General features: G+C 47.8%; 1 protein-coding gene across 5 annotated transcripts in view; it reads right to left on the bottom strand.

Moving 5' to 3' along the window:
- The window catches only part of LOC105922988 (5'-AMP-activated protein kinase subunit gamma-2), a 45,419-nt gene extending 26,469 nt beyond the window's left edge, over positions 1–18,950 (bottom strand). For 2 of the 5 annotated variants that reach the window (XM_036124810.1, XM_036124809.1), the window contains exons 1-4: positions 18,433–18,950; positions 14,484–14,555; positions 11,927–12,123; positions 10,671–10,786 (exon numbers count right to left, since the gene is read on the bottom strand). In XM_036124810.1, coding sequence (XP_035980703.1) covers positions 10,671–10,786; positions 11,927–12,123; positions 14,484–14,555; positions 18,433–18,546 — 499 coding nt within the window. In that variant the 5' untranslated portion in view covers positions 18,547–18,950. Of the gene's footprint in view, positions 1–4,282; positions 4,367–10,670; positions 10,787–11,926; positions 12,124–14,483; positions 14,556–18,432 lie in introns of those variants that run through there. The other 3 variants (XM_036124811.1, XM_036124812.1, XM_036124813.1) reach the window with 3 other exon arrangements.
- Positions 18,951–19,556: the final 606 nt, after the last annotated feature.

Below are 19,556 nucleotides of genomic sequence, written 5' to 3' on the forward strand. Positions count from 1 at the left end.
CTGCAAATAATCCCCACAGCATGATGCTGCCACCACCATGCTTCACTGTGGGGATGCGGTTCTGGGGGTGATGGCTTGGGTTTGGAAGAGTTCTGTTCTAGTCTCATCTGACCAGAGCTCCTTCCTCCAAACATTTGTGGTGCTGCCCAAGTGCCTTTTGGCAAACTCAACCCCTGCCTCCTTATCTTTAACATTCACTAAGCGTGGAGCGTACAGCTGGCTCTGGTCCGCTGGACAGAACCTCCAGCCTCTGCTGTGGACCTCTGCAGCTCCTTCAGGGTGACCATTGACCTCTCCTGTCTTATTAATGGCCTCCTGGGCCGGTCTGGGACTTCTGGTGGGTGGTCCTCTCTAGGCAGGTCTGGTGTGGTACCAGGTGCTTTCCATGTGAAGATGGTGGATCTGGTGGTTCTCCAGGGAACACCAGAGATCTGGATATGTTCCCCACCCTGACGTTCCTGGAGCTCCTTCATGGTGGCTCAGCCTCCTGCTTGGTGCTGCTGCACCTCTGGGAGGAAACACACCTTTCCTTCCAGTAAAGGTGTGTTTCTACTGACAGGTCATGTGACCTTTAGATCGCTCACAGGTGGACTTCATTTAACCACATTTAAGACTTCTGAAGGTGATTGGTTACACTTGAACGTTCTAAGGGCCTTAACACAAAGGGGATGAATACTTAAACAGTTATGCACATGCTAATATTTTAGTTACTTATTAATTTCTCATTTCACTTAAACAAGTTGGACTGTGGGGTCAGTTCAGCCCATCTGTGGGCAAGATGGAAGCTGCTGAAACATCCCCTCAGAATCAAGGATCCATTATCAAATATCTGTATTCTGGAACAGGATCAGGCAGAACCCCACTGAAGACAACACTCACAAGCTGCTCTTTGCATGAAGGGACGTTCTACCATCATCATGTCCTCGCTTGGTGAATGAGAGCAGCTTTGTGTTGGAATGCAGCCAGAACCAAACCTGTTAACAGATGCTTGAAACACCAGTTGTCCCATCCATCGACCAGTCATGACAGGCAGGAGTTCAACCAACCAACCAACCAACCATCAGTTGAACCAACTAACCATCGGTTGAACCAACTAACCATCAGTTGAACTAACCACCCGTCCATTTAACCAACCATCTGTTAACCGACCAAACGTTCAACCAACCAACCAACCATCTGTTGAACCAACTAACCATCAGTTGAACCAACCACCCGTCCATTTAACCAACCATCTGTTAACCGACCATACGTTTAATCAACCAACCATCAGTTGAACCAACTAACCATCAGTTGAACTAACCACCCGTCCATTTAACCAACCATCTGTTAACCGACCATACGTTCAACCAACTAACCATCTGTTGAACCAACTAACCATCAGTTGAACCAACCACCCGTCCATTTAACCAACCATCTGTTAACCGACCAAACGTTCAACCAACCAACCATCAGTTGAACCAACTTACCATCAGTTGAACTAATCACCCGTCCATTTAACCAACCATCTGTTAACCGACCATACGTTCAACCAACTAACCATCTGTTGAACCAACTAACCATCAGTTGAACTAACCACCCGTCCATTTAACCAACCATCTGTTAACCGACCATACGTTCAACCAACTAACCATCTGTTGAACCAACTAACCATCAGTTGAACCAACCACCCGTCCATTTAACCAACCATCTGTTAACCAACCATACGTTTAATCAACCAACCATCAGTTGAACCAACCACCCGTCCATTTAACCAACCATCTGTTAACCGACCAAACGTTCAACCAACCAACCATCAGTTGAACCAACTTACCATCAGTTGAACTAACCACCCGTCCATTTAACCAACCATCTGTTAACCGACCATACGTTCAACCAACTAACCATCTGTTGAACCAACTAACCATCAGTTGAACTAACCACCCGTCCATTTAACCAACCATCTGTTAACCGACCAAACGTTCAACCAACTAACCATCAGTTGAACCAACTTACCATCAGTTGAACTAACCACCCGTCCATTTAACCAACCATCTGTTAACCGACCATACGTTCAACCAACTAACCATCTGTTGAACCAACTAACCATCAGTTGAACCAACCACCCGTCCATTTAACCAACCATCTGTTAACCGACCAAACGTTCAACCAACCAACCATCAGTTGAACCAACTTACCATCAGTTGAACTAACCACCCGTCCATTTAACCAACCATCTGTTAACCGACCATACGTTCAACCAACTAACCATCTGTTGAACCAACTAACCATCAGTTGAACTAACCACCCGTCCATTTATCCAACCATCTGTTAACCGACCAAACGTTCAACCAACCAACCAACCATCTGTTGAACCAACTAACCATCAGTTGAACCAACCACCCGTCCATTTAACCAACCATCTGTTAACCGACCAAACGTTCAACCAACCAACCATCAGTTGAACCAACTTACCATCAGTTGAACTAACCACCCGTCCATTTAACCAACCATCTGTTAACCGACCATACGTTCAACCAACTAACCATCTGTTGAACCAACTAACCATCAGTTGAACTAACCACCCGTCCATTTAACCAACCATCTGTTAACCGACCATACGTTCAACCAACTAACCATCTGTTGAACCAACTAACCATCAGTTGAACCAACCACCCGTCCATTTAACCAACCATCTGTTAACCAACCATACGTTTAATCAACCAACCATCAGTTGAACCAACCACCCGTCCATTTAACCAACCATCTGTTAACCGACCAAACGTTCAACCAACCAACCATCAGTTGAACCAACTTACCATCAGTTGAACTAACCACCCGTCCATTTAACCAACCATCTGTTAACCGACCATACGTTCAACCAACTAACCATCTGTTGAACCAACTAACCATCAGTTGAACTAACCACCCATCCATTTAACCAACCATCTGTTAACCGACCAAACGTTCAACCAACTAACCATCAGTTGAACCAACTTACCATCAGTTGAACTAACCACCCGTCCATTTAACCAACCATCTGTTAACCGACCATACGTTCAACCAACTAACCATCTGTTGAACCAACTAACCATCAGTTGAACCAACCACCCGTCCATTTAACCAACCATCTGTTAACCGACCAAACGTTCAACCAACCAACCATCAGTTGAACCAACTTACCATCAGTTGAACTAACCACCCGTCCATTTAACCAACCATCTGTTAGCCGACCATACGTTCAACCAACTAACCATCTGTTGAACCAACTAACCATCAGTTGAACTAACCACCCGTCCATTTAATCAACCATCTGTTAACCGACCATACATTCAACCAACTAACCATCTGTTGAACCAACTAACCATCAGTTGAACCAACCACCCGTCCATTTAACCAACCATCTGTTAACCAACCATACGTTTAATCAACCAACCATCAGTTGAACCAACCACCCGTCCATTTAACCAACCATCTGTTAACCGACCAAACGTTCAACCAACCAACCATCAGTTGAACCAACTTACCATCAGTTGAACTAACCACCCGTCCATTTAACCAACCATCTGTTAACCGACCATACGTTCAACCAACTAACCATCTGTTGAACCAACTAACCATCAGTTGAACTAACCACCCGTCCATTTAACCAACCATCTGTTAACCGACCAAACGTTCAACCAACTAACCATCAGTTGAACCAACTTACCATCAGTTGAACTAACCACCCGTCCATTTAACCAACCATCTGTTAACCGACCATACGTTCAACCAACTAACCATCTGTTGAACCAACTTACCATCAGTTGAACCAACCACCCGTCCATTTAACCAACCATCTGTTAACCAACCATACGTTTAATCAACTAACCATCTGTTGAACCAACTAACCATCAGTTGAACTAACCACCCGTCCATTTAACCAACCATCTGTTAACCAACCATACGTTTAATCAACTAACCATCTGTTGAACCAACTAACCATCAGTTGAACTAACCACCCGTCCATTTAACCAACCATCTGTTAACCGACCAAACGTTTAATCAACTAACCATCTGTTGAACCAACTTACCATCAGTTGAACCAACCACCCGTCCATTTAACCAACCATCTGTTAACCAACCATACGTTTAATCAACTAACCATCAGTTGAACCAACTAACCATCAGTTGAACTAACCACCCGTCCATTTAACCAACCATCTGTTAACCGACCATACGTTCAACCAACTAACCATCAGTTGAACCAACTAACCATCAATCTGTCTTTAGGAGGCTAGTTAATGCTCCACAGGTAGACTGCTACCTGTGTTGATGTCGTCTGGAAGACCAGCTGGTTCAGACGTCCGCCTGGACATGAGACTGTCTCCGTGTTTCCTGTCTCCGTCCTCGCTGCAGGACACGCTCCGTCCCATCCGTCTCTGCAGTAGCTCCCGTCTCTTCCTGAAGGACAGAGGAAGAAGCTGGATGTGGAGGATGCCACAGGGCTCCGAGCGCCGTCTCATTGTCTTCCTGTCCATGTCCCTCTGTCTCCTGTCCCCGTGTCCTCCCGCCCTGTCCTCCAGCATTATGCAGGACACAGACTTCCGTCGGTCAGCCTCTGTGTCCTCCTCCTCCACGATGGAGCCAGCCTTCCTGCAGTGGTTCCTCCTCCTGTCCTCCATCTTTTCGTCCTTCTCCATCCGTCCACACGGCTCAGACCTCCTCCTCAGCATCCGCCTGTGTGTCTCTCTGTGTCCCAGGTTAGTCTTCCTCTCCTCCTCCTCTTCCTCCTCTCCTCCTGCTGACGGCTCGCTTCTTCTCCTCTCCATCCAGCTCTCCTTGTCCTTCCACCTTCTGAGCATCAGGCTGCTCAGACGCTTCATGTTTGAAGATTCGCAGAAGCTCAGGTGCTGAAGCAGCGACCAATCAGAACGGTTCCTTTCAGCGATCACCAGTCCAGGTTCTGGGATGAGCTTCAGCAGGTTCCTCACTCTGGTTCTGATTGGCTGGTTTCATTCAGGTGCACGCCGTCCAGTCAGCCAACAACGTCCACTTACACCAGACCGCGTTGATGTTAACGACTCGTACCGCTTCTATCATAAAACTAAATAAACCAGCAGCTAACCGATGTCAGACTGAAGAAACCATCTGACACGTTTTAGCTAAACTTTGTTCACTGGAAGGAATTCTGCCAGAGAAGAAGCTCCCCTGCCTGTCAGCCAATCACGGCATCCTGCTGACAGAAAGCCTGCTCTGATTGGCTCCTGGAGAAGGGTAGCTGTTGTCCTTACAGTTGGTCCCAGTAAATCCCAGCGGTCCGATTCAGAGGAAACAAACAGAGCGGACCGGAACCGAGAGGATGACCCGAGGTGAGACAGAAGGACCTCTCTGGTCCTCGTCCTGCGTCCACAAAGTCCTCCAAGCCTCCTTCCAGGCGCTGAGGACAGGCGCTGAGGACAGGCGCTGAGGACAGGCCCTGAGGACAGGCGCTGAGGACAGGCGCTGAGGACAGGCGGTGAGGACAGGCGAGTCGTCCTGCAGCGGGTCAGCGCTCCCTCTGAGCAGTCCTCCCTGTGAATGTGCGCTGCTCCACTCAGGCCCCGCCCCCAGCTGAGCGCCCTGCAGACATGCAGCAGCAGACGTGCAGTGGGGGGGGGGGGGGGGGGGGGGGGGACTGTCAGGGCTGCTCCACCTTATCCAGCTTCATCAGCTCCATGAGAACCCGGTGGAACGAGGAACGTCCTGATGCTGCTGGACTGTGGATCAGCAGCTTTACAGGCGTTTAAAACTTCATGAGTTCATCTTTTGTTCCACTGAATGATGACGAGGAGGATTGGAGCCAAAGGAATAAAAATTAATTCAACAGAAACCGAATCCAGAAACATTTTATTAATCCCAAAGAGAAATGAAATAACCAATAAATTCACCACCAGACAGGACCTGCACTGCTGCAGTTAGTTCTGGTGGGTCAAAAAGGCACTGTGAATGAATGAATGGATGAATGGATAGATGGATGGATGGATGAATGGATTAATGAATGAATGAATGGATTAATGAATAAATGGATTAATGAATGGATGAATGAATGAATGGATTAATGGATGAATGGATGGATTAATGGATGAATGGATGGATGGATGGATGAATGGATTAATGAATGGATGAATGAATGGATTAATGGATGAATGGATGGATGAATGGATTAATGGATGAATGGATTAATGAATGAATGAATGGATTAATGGATAGATGAAGGGATTAATGAATGAATGGATGAATGAATGGATTAATGCAAGAATGGGTGGATTAATGGATTAATGGATGAATGAATGGATGAATGGATTAATGGATGGATGGATGGCTGAATGGATGGATGGATGGATGAATGGATGAATGGATTAATGAATGAATGAATGGATTAATGGATAGATGAAGGGATTAATGAATGAATGGATGAATGAATGGATTAATGCAAGAATGGGTGGATTAATGGATTAATGGATTAATGGATGAATGAATGTATGAATGGATTAATGGATGGATGGATGGATGAATGGATTAATGAATGGATGGATGAATGAATGGATTAATGGATGAATGGATGAATGAATGGATTAATGGATGAATGGATGGATTAATGGATTAATGGATGAATGGATGGATGGATGAATGGATTAATGAATGGATGGATGAATGAATGAATGGATTAATGGATGAATGGATGGATGTATGAATGGATTAATGAATGGATGGATGGATGAATGAATGAATGAATGAATGAATAGATGAATGGATGGATGAATGAATGGGTTAATGGATGAATGGATGGATTAATGAATGAATGAATGGATAGATGGATTAATGGATGGATGAATGAATGGATTAATGGATGGATAGATGAATGGATTAATGAATGTATGGATTAATGAATGGATGGATGGATGGATGGATGAATGATTGAATGGATTAATGGATGGATAGATGAATGGATTAATGAATGGATAGATTAATGAATGAATGGATGGATGGATGGATGGATGAATGAATATATGGATTAATGGATGGATAGATGAATGGATTAATGAATGGATGGATTAATGAATGAATGGATGAATGGATGGATTAATGAATGAATGGATGGATGGATGGATGGGTGAATGGATGGATGGATGAATGGATTATTGAATGGATGGATGGATTTACGAATGAATGGATGAATGAATGGATGAATGGATTATTGAATGGATGGATGGATTAATGAATTAATGGATGAATGAATGGATGAATCAGATGGATGGATGAAAAAAGGGCTGTTCTTGGTGTCCGGCTTGAACCAGAGTAAACGGACTGAACCTGTACAGCGTTCTCCAGTCATACTGACCACTCAAAGCGCTGTGGGCCGACCCAGCAGAACCGGGCCCTGTGGTTCCCTGACAGGAGGAGGAATCTTCCTGTCGGGCTCAGAAGGAGCTGTTTGTGTGAGAGTCCAGCAGAACAGAACTCCTGCTGTGCCGACCCGGCTTCATTACCGGGTCACAGGAGCCGGGCTTATCGGATCAGGTCACTGTTTACTTACACCGCAGGAGGAACACAGATCAGCTGGTTCTGACCCGCTGGCACACCCTGGACTCTGAAGCACACAGGTTGGATCAGAACCAGAATATTAAACAGAGACCTGTGCATCTGGATCAGAACCAGGATATTAAACTGATACCTGCACATCTGGATCAGAACGAAAATATTAAACAGACCTGCACATCTGGATCAAAACCAGGATACAAAACTGAGACCTGCACATCTGGATCAGAACCAAAATATTAAACGGAGACATGCACATCTGGATCAGAACCAGGATAATAAACTGAGACCTGCACATCTGGATCAGAACGAAAATATTAAACAGACCTGCACATCTGGATCAGAACCAGGATATTAAACTGATACCGGTGCATCTGGATCAGAACGAAAATATTAAACAGACCTGCACATCTGGATCAGAACCAGGATATTAAACTGATACCTGCACATCTGGATCAGAACCAAAACTTTAAACGGAGACATGCACATCTGGATCAGAACCAGGATACCAAACTGAGACCTGCACATCTGGATCAGAACGAAAATATTAAACAGACTTGCATATCTGGATCAGAACCAGGATATTAAACTAAGACCTGCACATCTGGATCAGAACCAGGATACAAAACTGAGACCTGCACATCTGGATCAGAACGAAAATATTAAAAAGACCTGCACATCTGGATCAGAACCAGGATACAAAACTGAGACCTGCACATCTGGATCAGAACGAAAATATTAAAAAGACCTGCACATCTGGATCAGAACTAAAATTTTAAACTGAGACAGGCACATATGGATCAGAACGAAAATATTAAACAGACCTGCACATCTGGATCAGAACCAGGATACAAAACTGAGACCTGCACATCTGGATCAGAACAAAAATATTAAAAAGACCTGCACATCTGGATCAGAACCAGGATATTAAACTGAGACCTGTACATCTGGATCAGAACCAGGATACAAAACTGAGACCTGCACATCTGGATCAGAACGAAAATATTAAAAAGACCTGCACATCTGGATCAGAACTAAAATTTTAAACTGAGACAGGCACATATGGATCAGAACGAAAATATTAAACAGACCTGCACATCTGGATCAGAACCAGGATACAAAACTGAGACCTGCACATCTGGATCAGAACAAAAATATTAAAAAGACCTGCACATCTGGATCAGAACCAGGATATTAAACTGAGACCTGTACATCTGGATCAGAACCAGGATACAAAACTGAGACCTGCACATCTGGATCAAAACGAAATTATTAAAAAGACCTGCACATCTGGATCAGAACCAGGATAATAAACTGAGACCTGCACATCTGGATCAGAACCAGGATAATAAACTAAGACCTGCCCATCTGGATCAGAACTAAAATTTTAAACTGAGACAGGCACATCTGGATCAGAACGAAAATATTAAACAGACCTGCACATCTGGATCAGAGCCAGGATAATAAACTGAGACCTGCACATCTGGATCAGAACCAGGATACAAAACTGAGACCTGCACATCTGGATCAGAACCAGGATAATAAACTGAGACATGCACATCTGGATCAGAACCAGGGTATTAAACTGAGACCTGCACATCTGGATCAGACCCAGGATACAAAACTGAGACCTGCACATCTGGATCAGAACAAAAATATTAAACAGACTTGCATATCTGGATCAGAACCAGGATATTAAACTGATACCGGTGCATCTGGATCAGAACGAAAATATTAAACAGACCTGCACATCTGGATCAGAACCAGGATAATAAACTGAGACCTGCACATCTGGATCAGAACCAAAATATTAAACGGAGACATGCACATCTGGATCAGAACCAGGAAAATAAACTGAGACCTGCACATCTGGATCAGAACGAAAATATTAAAAAGACCTGCACATCTGGATCAGAACCAGGATATTAAACTGAGACCTGCACATCTGGATCAGAACGAAAATATGAAAAAGACCTGCACATCTGGATCAGACCCAGGATACAAAACTGAGACCTGCACATCTGGATCAGAACAAAAATATTAAACAGACTTGCATATCTGGATCAGAACCAGGATATTAAACTGATACCGGTGCATCTGGATCAGAACGAAAATATTAAACAGACCTGCACATCTGGATCAGAACCAGGATAATAAACTGAGACCTGCACATCTGGATCAGAACCAAAATATTAAACGGAGACATGCACATCTGGATCAGAACCAGGAAAATAAACTGAGACCTGCACATCTGGATCAGAACGAAAATATTAAAAAGACCTGCACATCTGGATCAGAACCAGGATATTAAACTGAGACCTGCACATCTGGATCAGAACCAAAATATTAAACTGAGACCTGCACATCTGGATCAGAACCAGGATAATAAATCAGGACCTGCACATCTGGATCAGAACCAGGATAATAAATCAGGACCTGCACACCTGGATCAGAACCAGGATAATAAACTGAGACCTTCACATCTGGATCAGAACCAGGATAATAAACTGAGATCCGTACATCTGCATCAGAACCTGAATAATAAGTCAGGAACTGTGCATCTGGATCAGAACCAGGACACCAAACTAAGACCTGCACATCTGGATCAGAACCTGAATAATAAATCAGGACCTGTGCATCTGGATCAGAACCAGGATAATAAACAGAACCATGACGGTCCACAGGGAACAGACGGGGCAGAAAGGTGCTCGTTAGACATCGCTTCCGTTTACTGTCCCATTCGTTGAGAAAGAACCGGTTCTTTTCGTTCTTCCACCGGAACCAGATTGTTCTCCAGGAATAAATTCCCTGGTCCGGTTCAGACTGAAGGTCCAGCTCTCACATTACAAACTGATATGAACTGACCAATCAGAACCCTGTTGATGTCTGAGAGCAGCCAGAACCAGGAAGTGGATTGAAGCCAAATTCGGCTTGTGGAAAACCCAGAGGGAGGGGCGGTTCTACACGAGCTCCAACCGAGTCAGAACAACGTTTATTCTGCAAAGGAAAAACTGTCTGCTGGTTCTGTTGGGTTCCGGTTCTGTTCTGAAAGCCGTAACAGAGTGCAGGAGACGTTCTGGTCTTCTGAGTTCAGAACTGTTCTGCTCTAATGAGAGCCTTTAAACCTTTCTCACCTCTGGCTTTCTCTCTGCGGTTCCGTCCAAACAGTTTCATGGCAACAGGGGACGATGACGAGGGTTGCTGGTTTGAATCCCTGGAAACCGACCTGAAGATCCCACTGAAGCTCAGCCTGAAACCCAGACACAGAGAGGTCCAGTTAAGCCAAACTGTTCCCAGGTGACCGTGGTGAAATCACTGGAGACTCTGATGTTCCTGTGGGTCCTGGTCCAGGATCTTCAGTCTGGATCCACCCACGGACACATGCTGGACCTGGTACGGTCCGGTGGACCTGGTACGGTGGACCTGGTACGGTGGACCTGGTACGGTCACCGTACCAGGTCCACCGGACCGTACCAGGTCGTGGACCCTACATAACACGTGAGACAGGAATACCGGACCGTTCGGGTTCCTGCTCTGGATGGAAAACAGCTGTTTCCACCAGCTTCACTGGAGCAGCTCTTCAGAGCTGGACGCTGTTGGTACGGCCGGTACCAGCCGTACCAGCGGTACCAGCTGGTACGGCTGACGTTGGGGAGCCCATCTCAACATTAAGTCCATCTGAACTGAAACCTGGACTCTGTGGCTCAGCACCAGAACCCTGGCTGACTGCGTCTCTTCATGGACTCTGGGAACAGCATAAACTGCGTCCTCCTCAGGAACCTTGAAGGAACGTTCACACAACTACGGCCGTTCTCACCTATCGACCCGTTCAAACTCGTTGGAGCCGGTACTGGACCGGTCTGTCAGGACTCATGGCATGTTCTATGGCGGCTCCTGATCAAAGATGTTCTGGCTGCACTCCTCTGGTTCCGGTATGGATTTTAAAACGTTGCTCCTGGTTTTTAGGGTCTAGCCTCCTCACCACTAGAACACTAGGTTCTACCAGCCAGGTGCTCTTAGGTGTTCTGAGGTCCAGTCAGAGAAGCATCTCCAGACTTTGAGATGCGTTTAAAGACCCACCTCTGCTCCTCAGCTTCTGATCTAAACACAGCTCCATGTTTCTGATCTATGTCAGCATTATTTACAGCTTTGCTCCAGGTCTGCTGAGGGTTCTGGGTTCTGGTTCTGGTTCTGGTGCTGCTGCTTGGAGGACAGACAGCTTTAGTCCTAACATCTCAGGCGGCCCCAGAGACTTCTGGGTACTCTGACCCGATGACCCAGGAGTCTCTGAGCTGCCCTGCCTGGTGCTGCAGCCTAAAGAATCCAAACATTTAATGAATCACAGAACCGACTGGACCTCCTGCCCTGTCAGGGTTGCCGGTTAGACTACCTGCGAGGGGACTTGGGTGGGGAGTCCTGCGGCAAGGCACCACTCTGGTAGGGGAAGATGGTTCTAGGAGAACCGGGGCTCGCTGTCTTGGAGGTGGAGGTCCTGGCGGGGGCGGAGCGGGGGCTGGAGGGCCGGCCAAACGGGGCGCGGTGGAAAAAGCTCCTGGTGGGACTGGCGGAGCGACACAGCAGCTCCCCCTGCAGGACAGGATGACACATGAATGACGCATCATCCCCATAAAAGATCCCTGAACCGTCATGTCCCTGAATGCATCATGGCCCTGATCGAATCATGTCCTGAACGCATCATAGCCCTGAACTCATTGTGTCCCTGAATGCATCATGTCCCTGATCGAATCATGTCCCTGAATGCATCATGTCCCTGAGCTCATCATAGCCCTGAACGCATCATGTCCCTGATCGAATCATGGCCCTGAACGCATCGTGTCCCTGAATGCATCATGTCCCTGATCGAATCGTGTCCCTGAACTCATCATAGCCCTGAGCTCATCATAGCCCTGAACGCATCATGGCCCTGAACGCATCGTGTCCCTGAAATCATGTCCCTGAACTTATTGTGTCCCTGAACGCATCGTGTCCCTGAACTCATTGTGTCCCTGAACTCATTGTGTCCCTGAATGCATCATGTCCCTGAACGCATCGTGTCCCTGAGCTCATCATAGCCCTGAACGCATCATGTCCTGAATGTATCATGGCCCTAAACGCATCGTGTCCCTGAACTCATCATAGCCCTGAGCTCATCATAGCCCTGAACGCATCGTGTCCCTGAACTCATTGTGTCCCTGAATGCATCATAGCCCTGAACGCATCATGGCCCTGAACGCATCGTGTCCCTGAAGTCATCATAGCCCTGAGCTCATCATAGCCCTGAACGCATGTCCCTGAACGCATCATGGCCCTGATCGAATCATGTCCTGAACGCATCATGGCCCTAAACGCATCGTGTCCCTGAACCCATCATGTCCCTGAATGCATCATGTCCCTGATCGAATCATGTCCCTGTATGCATCATGTCCCTGAGCTCATCATAGCCCTGAACGCATCATGTCCCTGATCGAATCATGGCCCTGAACGCATCGTGTCCCTGAATGCATCATGTCCCTGATCGAATCGTGTCCCTGAACTCATCATAGCCCTGAGCTCATCATAGCCCTGAACGCATCATGGCCCTGAACACATCGTGTCCCTGAACTCATCATAGCCCTGAGCTCATCACAGCCCTGAACGCATCATGGCCCTGAACGCATCGTGTCCCTGAACACATCATGTCCCTGAACTTATTGTGTCCCTGAACGCATCGTGTCCCTGAACTCATTGTGTCCCTGAACTCATTGTGTCCCTGAATGCATCATGTCCCTGAACGCATCGTGTCCCTGAGCTCATCATAGCCCTGAACGCATCATGTCCTGAATGTATCATGGCCCTGAACGCATCGTGTGCCTGAACACATCATGTCCCTGAACTTATTGTGTCCCTGAACGCATCGTGTCCCTGAACTCATTGTGTCCCTGAACTCATTGTGTCCCTGAATGCATCATGTCCCTGAATGCATCATGTCCCTGAACGCATCGTGTCCCTGAGCTCATCATAGCCCTGAACGCATCAAGTCCTGAATGTATCATGGCCCTAAACGCATCGTGTCCCTGAACTCATCATAGCCCTGAGCTTATCATAGCCCTGAACGCATCATGGCCCTGAACGCATCATGTCCCTGAACGCATCATGGCCCTGAACGCATGTCCCTTAAACGATCATGGCCCTGAACGCATCATGGCCCTGAACTCATGTCCCTGAACGCATCATGGCCCTGAACTCATGTCCCTGAACGCATCATGGCCCTGAACTCATGGCCCTGAACGCATCATGGCCCTGAACTCATGTCCCTGAACGCATGATGGCCCTGAAATCATGGCCCTGAACGCATCATGGCCCTGAAATCATGTCCCTGAACTCATCATGGCCTTGAACGCATCATGGCCCTGAACTCATCATAGCTTTGAACGCATCATGGCCCTGAACTCATGGCCCTGAACGCATCATGTCCCTGAACGCATCATGTCCCTGAACGCATCATGTCCCTGAACGCATCGTGAGATGTGTCAGCGATGTCTGCCTGCAGAAAGCAGAACCTGTTCCTCAGACTTAATAATCGAGATGATTTGTTGTGAATTGGTGGTTTATAAATAAAATGGAATTGAACTGAAATATATAATGTTGCTCTGCTGCCCCCTGCTGGTTTCATTCTGTTACTTCTTACTCTAACCCTAAATCAGCACGAGAATGATCAAGCAGAACCTCCTCTCTGCTGAAAGGAGGTTCTGTTGTTGTTCTCAGCCTGAGGAACCAGAATTTAACTAGAACAGTTTTCCTGACTTTGTCTCAATCAGCTGAGTTCTGTGTCACTTCCTGCTTCAGTTCAGGTTCTACCGCAGTGGAAAGTTCTGCATGTTCAACCAGCAGAGCTGCAGAAGAACCAGTAACACCTGAACGTCTCAGCCTGGATCAGAACCGGTGGATCAGAACCGGGACCCGTTTACCTTGCTGCGTCCTTCTCTGTGCGCCTGAGCCGGGTCTCCGTCCAGGAAGGCCATGGTGAAGACGCTCAGGTCCTGCAAAGACAGACAGAGGTCACATGACTGTCCTCACAGCGAGGGAACGCCGGAGGTCCAGACCCCTGAGGCCCGGCCCAGGTCCTGGTACCGAACCCGCGACAGTCCAGCTCTGACCCAGTTCAAACCACACAGGCAGGCGGGTCTTCAGGTAGAACATGTTAATACTGGTAGAACATGTTAATAGTGGTAGAACATGTTAATACTGGTAGAACATGTTAATAGTGGTAGAACATGTTAATACTGGTAGAACATGTTAATACTGGTAGAACATGTTAATACTGGTAGAACATGTTAATAGTGGTAGAACATGTTAATACTGGTAGAACATGTTAATACTGGTAGAACATGTTAATACTGGTAGACACATTGGTTCTGATCCGAGGGTCCGGCGGTTCTTTGACGGTCAGATCACACATTTGAAGTCCAAAGGAACAATCAGAACCGGGTCGTGGTTCTAATGGGCCTGGACACTCCCAAAGGTTCCTACAGAACCAGAGCTGGAGACTCCTGTTGCATCATGGGTCATGTGGTCGTTTGAGGTGTGAACAGCGCCGGGCTGATCCACATCTGCTGACACACGCATCAGAACCGCTCCGTCAGCGTTCCTGCCGGGCCTGAGTCAGGGCGGAACCGCCCCGCGCCGTGAGAACCCGACAGCAGAACTCCGCTCTGCTGTTATCTGGAACTCCTTGTTCTCTCACTTTATCCTCAGTGGGTTCTTCACCAGGCAGAACCGCTCAGCAGCTTCACTGTAGACAGAATCAGATCAGAACATCTCCAGAACTTTGGGACCCAGTTTAAAGAATTCTGACAGGTACTACTGGAAACCGCAGCGTCCAACACCTGGAGAACATCTGGAGCTGTTCTAAACGGGTTCCACTAACATGTAGAACCAGCATCCAGCTGTTCTTCAGGAGGTCCAGACTGGTTCTGACCAAACGAAGCAGCGCGTTGGTCAGAACCAGAACGTCTCCGTCTGTTCCAGCCTCAGCTGTGCAGGAACCAAAGGTCTCCTCTGCAGGAGCCGCAGAGGAGAAACATTCAGTGTTCCTCAGAGTAGAACAGCTGTGGAACCGACGAGAACCAGTGAGGAACCGACCAGAACCAGCAGAGGAACCGCTCAGAACCAGCTCTAGAACCGCTCAGAACCAGCAGAGGTTCTGCAACAGGATCTCATTCCTGATCCGCTGACCTTCAAACCAAAACCGGTTCCGCCAACAGAAGCCGTCCTCAGGTTCCTCCTGTGCACAGACCCAGCAGGTTCTGATGAGTCTGATCAGAACCTGGACCCACTTCCTGGTTCTGTCTGGACTTCAACCTTCAGCTGCCAGCAGACCCTGTGAGTTCTGAAGTGGAGCTGCAGCTCGTCACAGTTCTGTCGGGTCAGAACCGGGCCTGAAGAGAACCGGGCCTGAAGAGAAGGACTTTACCGTGAGCTCGTTGTATCGGATCAGAACCGGGCCTGAAGAGAACCGGGCCTGAAGAGAACCGGGCCTGAAGAGAAGGGCTTGCAGGTGAGCGTTCCTCTGACAGCCTGACACAGAAACACAGAACTTAAGCTCCTGTAGCTCCGCCCCTCGCAGGTAAACCCTCCACCTGAGGATCGGGTGGCGCTGACCCGACATCAGCTCCGCCCGCAGAGGTTCTGTCAGTCTGAGCAGAAATCTGCTGACTCAGCTGCAGCTCAGAGGTCAGATGTTCTGCTCTGGTTCTTCTCCTGGTCCAGGAGGTTTCAGGGCCCAGAAAGTTCTGACGTGGTGGAATGAGGAGCTGGTTCTGATGTTTCGGACCCATCACCGTTCTCTGCAGGAACCTGGAGACCTGACCAGAGCCAGAACCACTGATCTCTATGATAAACTGGAGTGCTAATCACCGTCTGTTATAACGAGTCGCTGTGAAGCCACCAGCCGCCATATTGGTACTCCCTATTTTCCCCCAGTAACTAGGGAAGATGAACGCTACAGCATCGAATAACGAGGATTTTCTCATGTTCAGGGGGGCTTAAGACTTTTAAAATGTCTAATGTCATATACTTTTATGTTATGTCCTAAAACTATCAAGTACTGAGAAAGTCATGTGCTGAAATATTTAGCATTTTATTCATTTAAATATATATATAACATTTATAAATATATAAATAACAATATACAAAAACATATATTTACATATATATGTACATATATATACATATACACACATATATATATATATATGTGTGTATATATATATATATATATATATATATATATACACACATACTTATATATACATATATATTTACATATATATAAATATATATATATATATATACATATATGTATATTTAATATGAATAACATATTCATATTAAAATATTTCAGCACATAATTTCCTAGTAGTTGATAGTGTTAGTACATCCACTGACTGTAGAATTACCTGTGAAACGTTTTCACTCAGCCAGAAAACTGCTTGTTGTTGCAACCAAATCCTGTGGGATTCTGGGAGAGTAGGGAGGAGCAAGATGGCGGCCAGTGACTTCAGTTTTTCAGCCAATCAGCACTCCAGTGATTATATAGCTCAGTGGTCTGATCCTCCAGAACCGTCTTCCTGCTGTCCAGGTGGACCTACCCAGGCTGGACCAGGAGAAGATGCAGATGGAGCAGATGTCCTCTGAAGCTCCAGTTCTGGATCAGAACCTCAGGAGATGGACACTAGAACCCGCCATGTTCTCCACTCCTCATTCAGGAGGAATCATCCATCTCCCCCGAGGAGAACGTCTGTGGAACGTCTCAGGAAGAGGAACCCTTCAGGATCTGGACCTACTGTCAGCTGCTACTCCTGGGGTTCTGGCGGACCCTGGACCCGTCCTGTCACCGGGGCGGGTCCAGGTCCAGGCGTTCCTCCACGGGTCAGCTGGAGGTAACATTCAGACTCCTGCTGCGCTGAAGAAGTGCTGATCTTCGGTTCTCATGACCCTCAGCCCTCATCATCCTCACCGCCGCCCTGATGGGAACACGCTGACTGCAGCTTTCCCACAGAACCAAGTTCTGCTGTTCTCAGGGAAGTCCCCGTTGTCCTCGCTGACATCTCCAGACCTTCTGCCTGCAGCAGAGAAGCTGTGAAGCAGCGGTTCTCCCAGGGGCTCAGGTTCTGTTCCAGCCTCTAGGTTCTGCTCTACTGGGGTCTTCTGAGACCAAGCAGCACAGAGTAGAACATCAGAACCATGTAGAACCAGGACCAGCTGCAGGTCTTTCTCTGAGACTAAGGGGGACTGAATAGTCCACGGTTCTGGTCCGTGGAGGTGTGTCACCTAAACCCAGTGACGGTTCTGGTTGGAACGGGCCAACACGAGCAGAGGTCCACGGCTCTCTGGATCTTCTCTCCATCAGCTGAAGGTCGGTTCTCCATCCCAACGAATACCAGAACCTCTCGGTCGGGTCCGGTGTGTTACAGCACCTGCTGTTAATGGGCCTGGTGCCGTTACCATGAAACCAGAACCGCTGGTTCTGTGGGACCAGAAAGGCTCATGTTGGACCTCATCTGCTCCACAGAGGGTCGGTTCTTCACAGCTGCAGAAACCTCAGACACCAGCTGGTTCTGAAGGTCCAAACTGGAACAGAACCAAGTGTGCCGCAAACTCTAAAGTGAGGAAGAACTTATTAGAACATCAGATTTACTGAGAACCAGGAGTTCTGATCCATTTCGTCAGAGAGCAGCTCAGACTGGACCAGATGTTCCGTAGGATCCAGATGTTCGGACCGGCTGCAGGAACATCTGGGTTCTGCTCGGTTCGGAATGGTTCTGATGTGTCGTCACCTTCAGGTTTACTGCCAGGCTGTAGGCGGTGTAAGGCCACGCCCCCAGCCTCACCTGCCGCAGGTAAACCGGAACTCACCGGCATGTGCAGTCTGAGCGGCCTCCTCTTCCTCCTCCTCCTCCTGCCGGCCTCCTCCTCTTCCTCTTCCTCCTCCTCCTCTTCATCGGGCCTCCTCTCTGCGGTGCTGCCCATCCTCAGCCTCTCTGCTCAGATTAGCGGATTATCTGCAGGAGCCGCTCGCCTCCAGGCTCAGCTCGGTTCTGGTTCTGCGGTCCCGTCCAGGTGGGTCAGAGCGAACTCCTGCAGGTGAACACGTGACCTCCTGGTGCCGATCTCACCTGCAGGATGTGGTCCTGCTCCTGCGCGAGCATTCTGGTCCGTTGTCCTGCAGCAGAACCGGGCCTGGCAGGTTCTGCTGGTACCGGCCGGCCCAGCGGCTGCAGGTGGAGCTCAGCGCCCCGGGTCGCCTCAGCCTGAACCGGTCCGCAGCCTCCGCTCCGGGTCTCGGAACCTCAGCAGGACCGCAGACAGCCGGGCGGCTCCATGGCGGAGCAGCGCAGCGGCGCGCACGGCGGCGCGCAGCGCGGACACGCCGGCGCGCTCCTGCCGCTCACACTGATCCGGTTCCTGAATCTACATGATGTGTGTCACTGATTCGGTTCGAACCCAGACCAGTTCCTCCCAAACAGAGGGAACTATTTCATGGTTCGGTTCTGTTCGTCTGGATGGTTCTGGGTCCAGAAAACGAGACTGTTACCTGCAGCCAGTACTAAAGGTTCTGACTTAGACAACTCTATTGTCGTTCTGTATGAACAGAGTGCATTCAGAACCAAATGACGTTGCATGCAGTTTATGACAGAGTAATCAGATTACAGGTGGAATGAGGCAGCGTTACATTAAAACATGCAGCAGTGATCAGATGCAACTCTGCAGGAGGAAAACTGCAGAATAATTGTTCATGTGCAAAAATAATGGTGCAAAAATACATTTGAATGCAAAGTACGATGCAGCGCTAATATGTGCAGAAATGCAGTAAAGGTTGGGTTGTGTACTATTTAAATAGATTCCAAAAAAACAAAACAACTGGACTTGTTTTCCGTAGTTGAAGACGTTTCTCTTCCTCTCCAGGAAGCTTTCTCACTTCAAAAAGTCTGGAGTAATGATGATTACCAAGCTTTATACTACTGCCTAACAAAGGCCTG

The sequence above is a fragment of the Fundulus heteroclitus genome, chromosome 21 (assembly GCF_011125445.2).
Source record: "Fundulus heteroclitus isolate FHET01 chromosome 21, MU-UCD_Fhet_4.1, whole genome shotgun sequence".
Taxonomy (NCBI): Eukaryota; Metazoa; Chordata; class Actinopteri; order Cyprinodontiformes; family Fundulidae; genus Fundulus; species Fundulus heteroclitus.